Below are 14,318 nucleotides of genomic sequence, written 5' to 3' on the forward strand. Positions count from 1 at the left end.
GGCTTTGGGCTGTCCTCAACTGCTTTCCCAGGCTATAGTCATGGACTGGAAGGGAAGTGGATCATCTGGGATACTAACTGGCGCCCACTTCAGATGCGGGCGCATGTAAGGCGAGACTTTAGCCACTAGGTCACTGCGCCAGGCTCCATTTTTTCTGTTTAGAACTTGTGATTCTAAGTAGAGGATTCCATTTGTTTTCTACTTTTTAGATTAAGAAGTCAGTGTTCTTAAGTCTATCATATAAATATTATCACATTCACCCATTTCCTTTTGGCAGACATTCTCAATGCTTTTCCATGGTCCTTGCTGTAGTGACTATCCTGATAAATGTCTTCCTCTTTTGTTAAGTTAAATTGTATTTGTTTTTAAATGTATGTTGCAGAGGTGAGGGGATTGCAGACTCATGCAGGTCTCTGGGTGGGTTAGCAAGGGACAGGGCAGGGTGAGGGAAAGACCCCGCCCTCCCTCCCGTGACTGCAGGGCCCGGGGAGGGGGAGATGTTGCTGCTCCTTGCTGCCAGATCCCATCAGCATTAGGGGACAGAGGTGGCCCACTGATGTTGTCCCAGGGACCCTGGTGGGAGGAGTGTTCTGAGGGTGCTGCTGGCTTTCTTGCGCCAGGTGTAAGACCCCATGGCGCACACCTGCCGTCTCTCTGTGTTTTGGTGGAGATTCTTCCTGTAGCCTTGTTGAGCCGTGTCTTCCTTCCACCTCGTGCCGGGGCACTCAGGTCCTCTGCAGAATCAGAGGGGTGGCTGGCTATCCTCCATGTACATCCCAGTTTGCTGTCTTGCCTTACACAGAGCACACAATCTGTGCTCCAAGGCCAGACCGTATGTCCCTGTGGTGTTCCGTGAGGTTGGGGATCGAGTGGGATGGACCCAACCTGCTGGCCCTTAAGAGACCCTGCTTGAGTTAGTCCCCAGACCCAGCTCTTGCATGTGCCAGCAGGTGCTTTGGCCTGGCCTAGCCTGCTCCCAGACCACGTGTTTAGACTGGGGTGTTGGCCTGACCCAGGGCGCTCCTCTGGATTCCCCCTTCTGATCCATTTCATCTCAGCTCTGTTGATCACCTGTGGGTGCAGTGGCTGAGTCTGTGGAAGCACCCCAGAAATCAACATCAAACCAGCCCTCAGTGGCCCCTATTCCTGTCTTCAGTCCCCATCTCGAGCAGTGTATGTCCGCCTCAATGTGCTCATGGTGGCAGTGGGTAGTGTTCGGGTGGCACTAACTGGCATGCAGCCATAGTGGTGTGGCAGGTGCTCCATCTTATTCTCTCAGATCTTTTTTTTTTTTTGAAGATTTATTTATTTTTGTTGGAAAGGCAGATATACAGAGGAGGAGAGACAGAGAGGAAGATCTTCCATCCGATGGTTCACTCCCCAGGTGGCCACAACGGACTGAGCGGAGCCAATCTGAAGCCTGGAGCCTGAAACTTCTTCCGGGTCTTTCATGCGGGTGCAGGGTCCCAAGGCTTTGGACTGTCCTTGACTGCTTTCCCAGGCCACAAGCAGGGAGCTGGATGGGAAGCGGGGCTGCCGGGATTAGAACCGGCGCCCATATGGGATCCTGGCATGTTCAAGGAGAGGACTTTAGCTGCTAGGCTATTGCGCTGGGCCCTCTCCCAGATCTTTAACAGAAAAGAAAAAGAAAAAATAGGCAACTATGTTGGCACGGTGGCATGTTTAACCCAGATTTGGCATTAACCAGGCCCAGAATGCCTGCCAGCTACTGGCTTCTTTCCTCCCAGCAGTGTGACACTTGCCCAGGTATGAGGAACCTAGGCTGTTGCCTACAGCTTGGGGATACATGTCTTCTGGAGTAATGGTGTCTGTAGTCCATGCTTTTCAAAACTGTGTCTGAAATCAGTCTCTGAGCTCCTGACTGGAATTTAAGAAAGAACTAGGGTAGAGTAGAAACGATCAGGGCATACCTTATAATAACCTAGCTCAGCTTTAGCTGTGTGTACTTGGTCATGATACACGAGGGGGATTTCACACAGCGCATGAGAAATGTGTTTTCTTGAAAAAACCCATGTGTGGATTTCAGAATCTTTCTGCACTAAATTAATCATATTTTAGTCCCATTTTTCCACAGACATTTGGAAGGACCCTCCTAGGGCTGGTTCTTACCATGCGTTCCAGCTGTGATCGCTGGTGAACGACCGGAAGTGGAGTCGCTGGGGGTGAGAGTGCCTGGGCCCATTTCCTCTCTCCTGAGATGTCTGTTCCCAGCCTCTCCTGATAGTGGTTACGGAAGTTTGTGGAACGAAAATACCATTTCCCCCACTTGTGCAGCGCTTCGATAAAGTGCTGTTCTTCCAGGGCTTGGTGTTCCTGCTGGTTTCCTTTATGGAGCCTCATTTTCCTGGGCAGTAATGATGTACCCTGGTTGTGATAGAGTTCCCATATTGCAGACTTTGGAAGTGTGGAAGCCTGTGCTTTTCAGGGCACCCCAGGACTGTGCAGGTGCACCACCCTCAGACTGCAGGCCCTCCTCTCCCCTCTTCTCCCAGCCCTGGCGTCTGCAGGCATCTGGGTGCCTGGTCTGCACATCTCGTAGAAGCATGGAACGAACAGGATCTGGTGTGTCCGGCCTCCCCAGCTCAGCCAGGGTCCTGTGGCTCATCTGGTTCCATTTTATAAATACACCTGTTGTCCGTCCAGATGTTGGGCATTTGCACTGTTTTCACTTTTTGGCAGTTATGGATAATATCAGCATGACTGTTCATGTAGTTTTTGTGTAAACGTATGTCCTCAGCTCTGTCGGGTGTGTGCCCTGGAGTGGAGTCTCCGAGTCCTGGCAGCCTCATGACTAACCTTTCAGAGAGCTGCCAGAGGCCTTCTCAAAGCAGCTGTGCCAGCCCTGTACCAGGCCGTGGTCTCCACGTCCTTGCCAACACTTGATATTCCCTAAAGATGTGTTGATCTCCTTGGAAAGGCAGAGTTAGAGAGCTAAAAGCCACTCTCCAGATGGTCGCAGCAGCCATGGGTGGGCCTGGCAGAAGCCACGAACTTCATCAGGATCACCCACGTGTCAGCACCTGGGCGTCTTCCCCTGCTGTTCCCAGGTGCGTGGACAGGGAGCTGGATGGGCATTGGAGCAGCTGGGACGAGAACCGGTGCCCACAGGGAATGCAGGCGACAGCTTTACCTGCTGTGTCGTCGTGTTGGTACCGTGTTTGTCTTTTTGGTCACATGCAGCCTAGTAGGTATAAAGTGATATTTCATTGCCGTTTGGATTTACGTTTCTATTTGCCTAGTGATTAACGGAGTTGGAACATCTTTTTCACGTGTCTTTTGGTATTTGTGTGTCTTCTCAGGAGAAATTAAATTAAATTAATATTTTAAAGATTTATTTATTTGAAAGGCAGAGTTACACAGAGAGAGAGAAAGAGAGATTTTCTATTCACTGGTTTGCTCCTCAGATGGCTACAGAGGTTAATACTGGTCCAGGCTGAAGGCAGGTGCATCCGGGTCTCCCATGGAAGGCAGGAACAGCCCGAGTACTTGAGCTGTTCTTTGCTGCCTTCCTAGTCGAGTTAGCAGGGAGCTGAATCCAAAGTGGAGCAGCCAGGACTTGAACCTGTGCTTTTATGGGATGGTGGCATTGCAGGTGTGTCTTAATCAGCTGTGCTATAACACCAGTTATGTGGATATTGGTTTTAATCCCGGCAGCGCTGCTTCCCATCCAGCTCCCTGCTTGTGGTCTGGGAAAGCAGTGGAGGACGGCCCACAGCCTTGGGACCCGGTACCCCATGGGAGACCTGGAGGAGGCTCCTGGCTCCTGGGTTCAGATAAGTTCAGCTCCAGCTGTTGTAGCTGCCTGGGGAGTGAATCAGTGGATGAAAGATCTTCCTCTCTGTCTCTCTTCCTCTCTGTCTCTCTTCCTCTCTGTGTATCTGACTTTCCAATAAAAATAAATAAATCTTTTTTTTTAAAAAAAAGCCTATTTAATTTTTTGTTGGAAATGTAGATTTTTATAGAGGAGAGACAGAGAAGGTCTTCCACCTGCTGTTTCATTCCCCAGATGGCCACAATGGCTGGGGCTGTGCCAGGAGCCTGACCTCTGTCTGCTCCATCTCCCATGTGGGTGGCACCCAAGCTCACGCACCGAAGCCACATTTGGCTGCCTTCCCAGGTACATTGGCAGGGAACTGCTTCAGAAGTAGAACAGCCTAGACTCCAACTCCGTCATCACAGGAGGCAGCTTAACCCACTGGGCCACAATGTCAACCCTTGTACCTGTTCTGACTTTTTAAGAGTTGGATGATTTTAGCTCTTCCATGTAGTAGGCCTTTGCCAAGTGTGAACTTCTGTATATCGTGTGAGGTAGGGATCCAGCATTGCTCTGTGTATCGTGTGAGGTAGGGATCCGGCACTGCTCTGTGTATCGTATGAGGTAGGGATCCGGCACTGCTCTGTGTATCGTGTGAGGTAGGGATCCGGCACTGCTCTGTGTATCGAGTGAGGTAGGGATCCGGCACTGCTCTGTGTATCGTGTGAGGTAGGGATCCAGCACTGTTCTTTTCTATGCGGAAATCCATTTTTGTGGCTGTTTATTTTTACTAGTATCCTTCCCACAGTGAATTAATTGTGGGTAAGTTCAGATTGTTTCTCATTAGCTTTGCATGTATTCAGGCTAGAAACTTTATTTGGTTTCAGTATATTTTCTTTTTGCATAGAATTCTCTCTTGCTTGAACTGTTATCAAATTTCTTCTAGCACAATAGCGGGTTAGGATATGAAAATAAAAATAAATATGATGAATGAGATTTGAATGTAAACCACAGTTAGGCTGTTTCTAAAATTAAAAATACAGTGTATGTAATATTTTCATCATTATAAAAAATGTGTTGGCTGTGAAGGGCCTCAACTATACTCTTTTTCTTGGGACTCAGCAGAATTTTATAGAAAGCTTCTTTGCTCTGGCTTCTGTAATAATTTAGGCACTGGGAAAAAATCCAATGAATTTACTCATTTTTGTCAACATTGGGTCCTCTTATATGCATATTGAAAAGGCCTTATGTTTAAGTTACATGGCTGAAGATCCTAGCAAGTGACATTAGGATAATGAGGCTGTGTGTGCCTTGCATTTTACATAGTTCCTTTCCAGTGTGGGAGCGGGTGGGGCCGTAGCCCGTAGGAGAGCCTGGAGGTTCCCGGAGCCCAGCTGTGTTTTATGGAGGCAGCGGCAGCCCAGGTTCTTCCAGGTTCTTCTTGCTTTCATTTGACATCTTTGTTGTATCCTGTCCTGTCTTTGGTAAAGATTGAAATGATGTGAATTTTTACACCAGAAATCAGCACGATGAATGTAAATGAAGTCAAATTTATACTTAGAAATTGTTTCTTAGCAACCACAGACAGCCAGGTGACCGGCTGGGCAGCCTGTGGCTGTCCTGATGGCTGGGACAGCGTGCCTTCCCCACACTGCTCCGTGTGCCTCCTACAGCTTGCCAGGTCAGAGCAGGCTGTCCCCTGCGAGGTGGTTGGAGCAGGTGCTGAAGGCTCACGTGCATGCTACCCAACCGTTTCCATTTCCCCCTGCTTACGTTAACATATTTTGTGTCTTCCCGTTCTGTAGGTGGCAGTCGTCCTGATGGACACCCAGGGAGCGTTTGACAGCCAGTCGACTGTGAAGGACTGTGCCACCATCTTTGCTCTGAGTACCATGACCAGTTCGGTCCAGGTGAGGTCATGTGACTTGAGCAGGTGTTTGTAGGGGATGTAAGACGAAAGTCGGGATGTCTAGTTCAGTGACTGCCCTTCCCGAGCACCGTGGCGCTGTGCCCTTCCCGAGCACCGTGGTGCCATGGGGATGCCCTCCGCAGACTCCTAGATGCTCCAGGAGGAGTTCATATAATTATAAATAAAATGCACCAAGATGTGAAAAGTAGAAATAAGTCACACGGAAAGTGTGGATTTGGAAAACTACTTAGAAAACTTAGGAAAACCATAATTTATTTATCTATTTGTTTATTTGAAAAGCAGAGTTACAAAGAGAGATCTTCCATTTGTTGGTTCATACCCCAAATAGCTATAACAGCCAGGGCTAGGCGCTGTAGAAGCCAAGGGCCTGGGCCTCCATCCTGGACTGTCCCCTGGCTAGCGGGGCCCAAGGGCCTGGGCCTCCATCCTGGACTGTCCCCTGGCTAGCGGGGGCCCAGCATTGGGGCCATCTTCTGGTACCTTCGCAGCTGCTTTGGTAGGAAGTTGGATTGCAAGCACAATAGCCGGGACTCCAGCCAGGGCTCTGCTGGCTGTGCAGGGAGCTGCTTAAACTACTGGACTGCAGCTCCAGCACAGAGAACCATGCTTTAAATTATGGGATTTTGCAGTTTCAACCTCTTGTCCATAGTTTCCCAGACACAGACAGTGTATACTGTTCTGGTTTTAATGTCCCACTCTTGCGTGCAGAACCTATAATCATACATGGTGTCCATTTAGTGCTTGCGGCTGATTTCAGGTGTCGGAAGTCAGCCGATCGTATCAACGTGGATTTTTGTTTCCTAGATCTACAATTTGTCCCAGAACATTCAGGAAGATGACCTCCAGCAGCTGCAGGTATGTGTCTCATCAGCATCGTCACACCGTCACATGTCAGCTTGAAGTTCCAGGATGGAGGTTTTAGAACGGGGTAGTTGTCTAGCGGGAGACTGACATGTGGTTGGGAGTTTGTGGCTCAGGGTGACCCCATGCCTGCGTGGGGCAGGGGTGGTCAGAGAAGCCCATGCTGATTGGTGGGTAGTTTGGGGGAGAGGTGTTCTGGGACAGAAAGTGGCAAGAAGAAAGCCCCTGAGCTGGAGGGATAAAGGACGGGCAAGGAGGCCAGTGAGTGTGGCAGAGCAGGGCTAAGCGACAGTCCAGGGGGCAGTGAGGTTGCTGTCAGGCGGGGTAGCGCTGGGCTTTTCCTCTGAGCGTCATCCGCACCGTGGCAGTTTGGACCTGGGAGGGCTGATGTTGCCTCACACTGGCTGCTGGGTTTAGATCTTGGGCCGGCTGCAGGGCTACTGGAGGAGGCGTAAGGACGCACTCAGCGAGACCATCCCGGGGCTCCAAAGCTGGAAGGTGGGAGTGTAGGCGTGTCGGCTGGATGCCTGCAGCCATGTGTGCCCGGAGGCGCTGGCCGCCCCAGAGCCCAGCTCGCCACCATTGTCAGGCTGCCGCTCTGGCAGCCCACCCGGCCTCTGGAGCCCCCGACCTCACTGGTTCTTGCCAGAAGCTCCTCAGAGGAAGGGAGTCAGGTTGAGTGTGGGTGCTGTGGTGCTTCTCTGGCCCCCTTGCCCACGGATACCCGAGGAGGAACGCAGTCTGGCTGCCCATCCCTCTGTACTCTAGGGGTCTCCTTGGATGGGTTCTGTTTTGTAGTTTTTAGCCATGGGCCTTCAGCATCGCCATGAGGGCCGGCGCTTATACTTCACTGTCAGTGTTGTGGATCTGTTCTGGAGTGGATGTGGTTCTCATGTTCACGAGAGGAGCGTGCATGGACAGGCGTGGGGTGCTGCCTGGGGTTCCTGGGGAATGGGGTTTAAAGCTGCAGAAATGCTTGCTGTCATAGTTCCAAGGCCAGAAGCCACGCGTAAAGGGGTGGAAAGGCCTGGAGGCTGGGGCCTCTGCCGGCTCCTCCCGGCTTCTGGGGGCTGCTGGCCGCCTAGGCTGCCCCTGGCCGCTCTCAGCCACCCTCCGTGTGCAGGTGCAGCCCCCTAGCTCTGCCTCGGCGTTCTCAGGGCTGCCGGCTTCCTCCCCTGTCGCTCTGTGGCTTTATTTCTTTTTTTTTTTTTAAAGATTTATTTATTTTATTACAAAGTCAGATATACAAAGAGGAGGAGAGACAGAGAGGAAGATCTTCCCCAAGTGACCCGCAACGGCCGGTGCTGCACCGATCTGAAGCCGGGAACCAGGAACCTCTTCCAGGTCTCCCACGCGGGTGCAGGGTCCCAAAGCTTTGGGCCGTCCTCGACTGCTTTCCCAGGCCACAAGCAGGGAGCTGGATGGGAAGTGGAGCTGCCGGGATTAGAACGGGCGCCCATATGGGGTCCCGGGGCTTTCAAGGCGAGGACTTTAGCTGCTAGGCCACACCACCGGGCCCTCTGTGGCTTTCTTTCAAATTTTTTTTTTTAAGACTGATTTATTTTTTATTGGAAAGTTAGATATACAGAGAGGAGCAGAGACAGAGAGGAAGATCTTCCATCTGATGATTCACTCCCCAAGTGGCCATAATGCCTAGAGCTGAGCTGATCCGAAGGCAGGAGCCCGGAACCTCTTCCTGGTCTGTCATGTGGGTGCAGGGTTCCAAGGCTTTGGGCCGTCCTCTAAGGCCACAAGCAGGGAGCTGGATGGGAAGCAGGACTACTGGGACATGAACCGGCGCCCAGTGAGTGCAAGGCTAGGACTTTAGCCACTAGGCTACTGTGCTGGGCCCTCTTTCTGTGTTTTTATTTTCCTTTTGAGGACACCAGTCATACTGGACTAGGGCCTGCCCAATGGCCTTGTCATAAACTGATGAGGACTTTGCTTTCTTTCCAAAAAGAAGTTCAGGTTCCGAGGCGCTGGAGGTCAGGACTTCCTAACTTTCTTGCAGGAGGTATTTCACCCTAGACATGCGGTAAGGAAGTGATGGCTCAGTTCCTTTGGTCTCTTCCCAAGAGCTCCACCATCCTCAGAGTCCTCAGGTCTTTTTTTTTTTTTTTTTTAAGATTTATTTTTTATTGGAAAGGCGGATGTACAGAGGAGGAGAGACAGAGAGAAGATCCTCCATCTGATGATTCACCCCTAAGCGGCTGCAACAGCTGGAGCTGAGCCAATCCGAAGCCAGGAGCCAGGAGCTTCTTTCAGGTCTCCCACATGGCTGCAGGTCCCAAGGCTTTGGCCCATCCTCAACTGCTGTCCCAGGCCACAAGCAGGGAGCAGGATGGGAAGCGGGGCTGCCGGGATTAGAACTGATGTCCATATGGGATCCTGGTGAGCTCAAGGTGAGGACTTCAACCACTATGCTATCGTGCCAGGCCCGATTCCTCAGGTCTTAAGCATGTCTTTCCCATATTCATCTTCCCACCAACCTTTTCTGGTTCTTTCTGTCCTCCATAGGCTTCTTTTTTTTTTTTTTTTAAAGATTTATTTAATTTAATTAGAAAGGTGGATTTATAGAGAGAAGGAGAGAGAGAAAGGTCTTCCATCTGCTGGTTCCTTCCCCAAGGGGCCGCAGTGGCTGGAGCTGAACCAATCTGAAGCCAGGAGCCTCTTGCAGGTCTCCCACGTGGGTGCAGGGTCCCAAGGCTTTGGGCCGTCCTCGACTGCTTTCCCAGCACACAAGTGGGGAACTGGATGGCCCCGAGATCCCTGGAGTGCGAGAGAGCAGCCACAGGGGTCTGCAAGGCAGGAGTGACCAGAGAAGTTGCTGTGAATGTGGGAAAGTCCATTTCCTGTGGACCTGAAGCGGGAGTGTGGCTGTGGGGACAGGCCTGGGGCATCACGGGCGTGGCAGGGCCTTGGATGGTGAGGCAAAGGTGCGGATGTGTGGCTACCACTAGGGCATTCACTGCTGAGAACAGGGGCCAGGTGGGACTCCAGCTCAGTCACATCACGTGACTGACCGAAGGGCCAATGGACTTGGCTCAGTCGGCAGGGTGGTGGCCGACAGTGACTGCATAAACACCAACGCTGGAAAGGCGGGCGACTCCCTTTGAGAGTCTTAAAAATGGGCTTAGAGGTGTTGCCTCTGTGTCAACACTTTTTTTTTTGAAATTTGTTTATTTGAGAGAGAGAGGTGGCGGGAGAGAGGGAAGAGGGAGAAAGAGGGAGAGACGTTCCGTGTCCTGCGTCACCCCTGAAGTGCGTGCAGCCCAGCCACGCTGGGGCAAGCTGAAGCCAGGATGTGGGAACTCAGTCCAGGCCTCCGACGTGGGTGGCAGAGACCCAGCGGCTGCTTGGGTTGCCTTTGCTGCCGTCCAGGGCCTGTATCCCTGGGAAGCGAGTCAGGAGCGGGGCTGGCTGTCACACCCAGGCACCCTACACAGGGTGTGGGCATCCCAGCTCCTTCATCACTGCCAGGCCAGCACCTGCCCGAGTCTGAGCTCTCTTTACTGCTTCCCCACCCTTCCCCTGCAGTTTCCTGTCCCTGTTCTTCCGGTGTTTGGATCCCAGTGTTTTGGTTGATGGAAACCTTTGCGCTGACTGTGCAGTGCAGGTGCGTGTACGCACTCCTCACAGCTGAGGCCTGTTGCTGAGCCACCACCACGTTTCTTCTGCATGTCTTCGTCCTTCTTGTTTCGGTTTCGGTTCCTGTGCACCAACAGGCTCCTGGTGCTCCGGGTCCTGCCCTGTGTCCAGTTCGGGAGCTGTGTGCTCCTGCGGTCACTGGCCGGAGCCTCTTCCGGGCAGGCGCGCAGCTGTCACCTTTGCCATGTCTTGGCGGCTTCTCCCTTGGCCCCTCAGCTGGATCCCGTTGGAGCTTTTGTTACTTCATCCTCACCCTTTCCCTTCTCCAGCAGGCTCTTGAGAAAGGATGTGTGGGCGGTAACTCTTTCTGAGGTCTTGCAGGTCTGAGAATCTGTGTTTTTTAAAGATTGATTGATTGATTTGAAAGGCAGTTACAGGAGGCGTGGACGAGGAGAGAGACTGCAGTGGCCAGCGCTGTGGCACTGAAGCCAGGACCCTGACACTGAGTCTTGCACGCGGGTGCAGAGCCCAAGGACTAGGACCACCTTGCACTGTTTCCCCAGCTGCATGCGCTGCTCAGAAATGGGGCAGCCAAGGGAGGGACTGGCTTTACCCGCTGCACCCTCTGAAATACCTTACTTTCACACAAAAATTATTGAATGAAGGTAAGTTTGATTTAGAATAGTGAAGGCACTGGGGCTGTGGCATAGTGGGTTAAGCCATTGCCTGTAACTCCAGCATCCCATATGGGTAGTGGTTTGAGTCCTGGCTGCTGATCCAGTTTCCTGTTACTGCACCTGGAAAAGCAAGAATGGATAGCCCAAATGCTTGGGCCTCTGCACCCACATGGAGGATCAGAAAGACCTCCTGGCTCCTGGCTTCGGCCTGACCCAGCGCTCGCCGTTGGGCCTATTGGGAGGTGAAGCAGTGGATGGGCACTCTCTCTAACTCTGCCTTTCAAATAAGCAAAATAAATCTTACCACCCCCGTCGAAAAAAAAATCACGCGGGCATTGCCTCGCCTCCTTCCAGGCTCCAGTGTGGCTGCTGCAGCCCCAGTGGTCGGAGCCCTGAGTCTTTTCATCCCACCCATCGCCTCTCTGATTTGGCTTGAATCTCCATGGCGATTGGTTTTCCTCCTCCTTGGTAAGCCTGTAGGTGGAAGGTGAGATATTATCCGTGTTGCTGAAGCTGAGTCACAGTAACACGTTGTTAAAAAGCAGCCTACCGAGAGTCAGTCAGGGCTCCTGGAAAGTGAGACCATGACAGCAAGCATGGAAGCGCAGCTGAGGGAGAGTTAGAGTTTGTATCAGAGGGGCTGGCGTCATAGCACTGAGGGTTATGCCGCTGTCGGTGGTGCCAGAGTCAGAGAGCTGATTTGAATCTCAGCTTTCAATCCAGCTCCTGAGTGACACGCCTGGGAAAGCAGCAGCAGACGGCCCACGCACCTGGACTCCTGCCACTCATGTGGGAGACTTGGATGGCATTTCTGGCTCCTACCTTTGTCCCGGAGCAGCCCGGGTGGTGGTGGCCATTCGGGGAGTGAGCCAGCAGATGGCAGATCTCTGTCACAACCTCTTAAAAAGTATATATACACCGGGCCCGGCGGCATGGCCTAGCGGCTAAAGTCCTCGCCTTGAAAGCCCCGGGATCCCATATGGGCACCGGTTCTAATCCCGGCAGCTCCACTTCCCATCCAGCTCCCTGCTTGTGGCCTGGGAAAGCAGTTGAGGACGTCCCAAAGCTTTGGGACCCTGCACCCGCGTGGGAGACCCGGAAGAGGTTCCTGGTCCCGGCATCGGATTGGCGCGTACCGGCCCGTTGCGGCTCACTTGGGGAGTGAATCATCGGACGGAAGATCTTCCTCTCTGTCTCTCCTCCTCTCTGTATATCTGACTTTGCAATAATAATAAAATCTTTAAAAAAAAAAAGTATATATACACCATGGAAAGTTTCCCTAGCAGGTTGAATGAAGATACAAAGAATAGAAAAATGGCAGGGCAGTGAAGGAGAGAGAGAAGAGAGAGGAGAGAGATAGGCAGTGGGAGGACAGAGGTGCAGGAGAGGGGAGGTGTCCACAGGGGAGAGGCTTCACATGCGGGCAGTGGTAGAGTGGAGGGAAGCGAGGACGGCAGCAGGGACGCAGGGTGAGGCTCTGAGGGGCAGGGGTATTTGCTCTGCATGCCCGAGGCTTCCCTCAGGGGTCCCAGTCCTCGGCCCCCTGCATACAGAGCGGGCCACCAAGCACGCGAGCTTTTTGGTGAGAGAGTGGGACTCAGGCTGTCCTTTGGATCACAGCGAGGCCGTCGGGCAGGGCCTCGAAGCTCTCCTGCCGTCCGCTGAAGGGAGCTGAGGCGTCTCCTGGCCCCGTATCTGTGCTGGAACGTAACGCGCTTGTTTCCAGGAAGGTGGGGGACTCGCTGCAAGCCTCAGCTGAGGTTGGCACCCTGGGCTACACTGTTATTTGTCCTTTCTAGGTGTCTGGTGGGAAGGTAAACATCGGCCTGTGTAGAAAAGGGGCCGAAGGAACAAGAATGGGAGCCCCTGCAGGGTGTGAGGGAGGGCGGGCAACACTGGCATTTACCGGGTCTCCAGCCTGGCGCCACGCGCTGCTTGGTCTGGTAACACCGTGTCTTGAAGGCCTTGCAGGAATTCCCCCCGTTTTGCGCCCAGCAGTATCTCACAGGAAGGGGAGTGAGGGAAGAGAAATGACAAGGGAATTTGTGTGCATGCCCATAAATAACCCGGTGCGAGTGTAGACTGGACGGTCCCGGGCCGAGTTGCCCGCCTGGCCTGGCAGCTCTGTCCTGGCTTGCTTCCCACACTCCCTGTCTCAATGAAGTGTCTTATGGGAAGACAGGAGCCTCTGTTCCCACGCCTTGCTGGGGGCCAGGGAGCAGGTGGGGCGAGAGTGGGGAGTCTAGAGAGACTTCCAGACGTTTCCCTCATCGCCACACTCCTAAGTCAAGGTAACTGTGTGCTTGTGTTTTCTGAGTCTCCCAAGGATTCTTCTGAGAGAATCTTCTAGATTCCTGGTGGCCCCCGCTTCTCTCAGGTTCCTTAGCTCTACAGAAGGAGGCAAACCCGAGTTTTTGTCATCAGTTTTCTGTTCAGAATGTCTTTAACCATTCTTGTCTGCTGTCACAGTGTCTGTGGGTTTGTAACTTTGAAGCTTTGCTTGGGTTTGTGAATAAGCAGAGGTGAATGTCTGCGTGAACCCTAACCTTAGAGAATCCGTGGAGTTGCGTCAGTGCCTGAACTCGGGTTTAGTGATCTTGTTTTAGGTAGATGTCTTCACTGAGGAGGAGGTGAGTTAAGAGGCGAGGGAGCTGGGCTTGGTGCCATAGCCTAGTGGCTAGAGTCCTCGCCTTGTGGGTGCCGGGATCCCATATGTCCTGGTGGCGCCACTTCCCATCCAGCTCCCTGCTTGTGGCCTGGGAAGGCAGCAGAGGATGGCTCAGAGCCCTGGGCCCCTGTGCCTGTGTGGGAGACCCGGAAGGGATTCCTAGCTGCAGCCTAGCGGGAACACAAGGGCCTGGGCCTCCATCCTGGACTGCCCCCTGGCTAGCGGGGGCAGCTTTTGCTGTCACTTGCGGAGGGAGCCAGTGGGGAGCAGAGCTCTTGTCTCCCTCTCTCGCTATAAATCTGCGTTTTAAATAAAAATAAATCATTTTAAAAGAAGAAAGACCAGTGTGGCTGAATCACACTAATGACTGGCTTTTTAAATTTGTGTTTGATGTTATTATTTATTTTGTTTAAAAGGTAGAGAGCGCGAGTGAGGTGGGTGGAGAGGCAGAGAGAGATCCACCTGTGGGTTCCCTCTCTAGTTGCCCGTGGGCACCAGGGCCGGCCAGGTCTAGGCCAGGAGCCTGCGGCTCATCCGGGACTTCCACACGGTGGCAGGCATCCCCCAGACCGTCCCCTGCTGCCTCCCAGGGGTAGTCGGGAGGGACTCAAGCCCAGGCCCTCGCTAGTAGATGTGTCCCCCCCAAATAGCAGACGAACCACTGTGTCCGGTGTCTGTCTCGGGGCCAGCCTTTATACTGGATGAGATGACAAGGTTTTGAGTAGAAGTGGTGTAGGGCCTAACCACCCTTGTTCCCCACAACGGCTGGTCTGCTGTCACTGGGAGTGGTCTGCGGGGAGGGCTGGCTGTGCACAGGCC

General features: G+C 52.8%; 1 protein-coding gene across 2 annotated transcripts in view; it reads left to right on the plus strand.

Annotated features, from left to right (window-relative positions):
- ATL3 (atlastin GTPase 3) overlaps positions 1-14,318 on the plus strand; it is a 45,842-nt gene that overhangs the window by 18,585 nt on the left and 12,939 nt on the right. For both annotated transcript variants that reach the window (XM_058662876.1, XM_058662877.1), the window contains exons 4-5: positions 5,581-5,685; positions 6,510-6,560. In XM_058662876.1, the coding sequence (XP_058518859.1) occupies positions 5,581-5,685; positions 6,510-6,560 (156 nt within the window). The remainder of the gene's footprint in view (positions 1-5,580; positions 5,686-6,509; positions 6,561-14,318) is intronic.

Source organism: Ochotona princeps, chromosome 4 (assembly GCF_030435755.1).
Source record: "Ochotona princeps isolate mOchPri1 chromosome 4, mOchPri1.hap1, whole genome shotgun sequence".
In the NCBI taxonomy this organism is placed as follows: Eukaryota; Metazoa; Chordata; class Mammalia; order Lagomorpha; family Ochotonidae; genus Ochotona; species Ochotona princeps.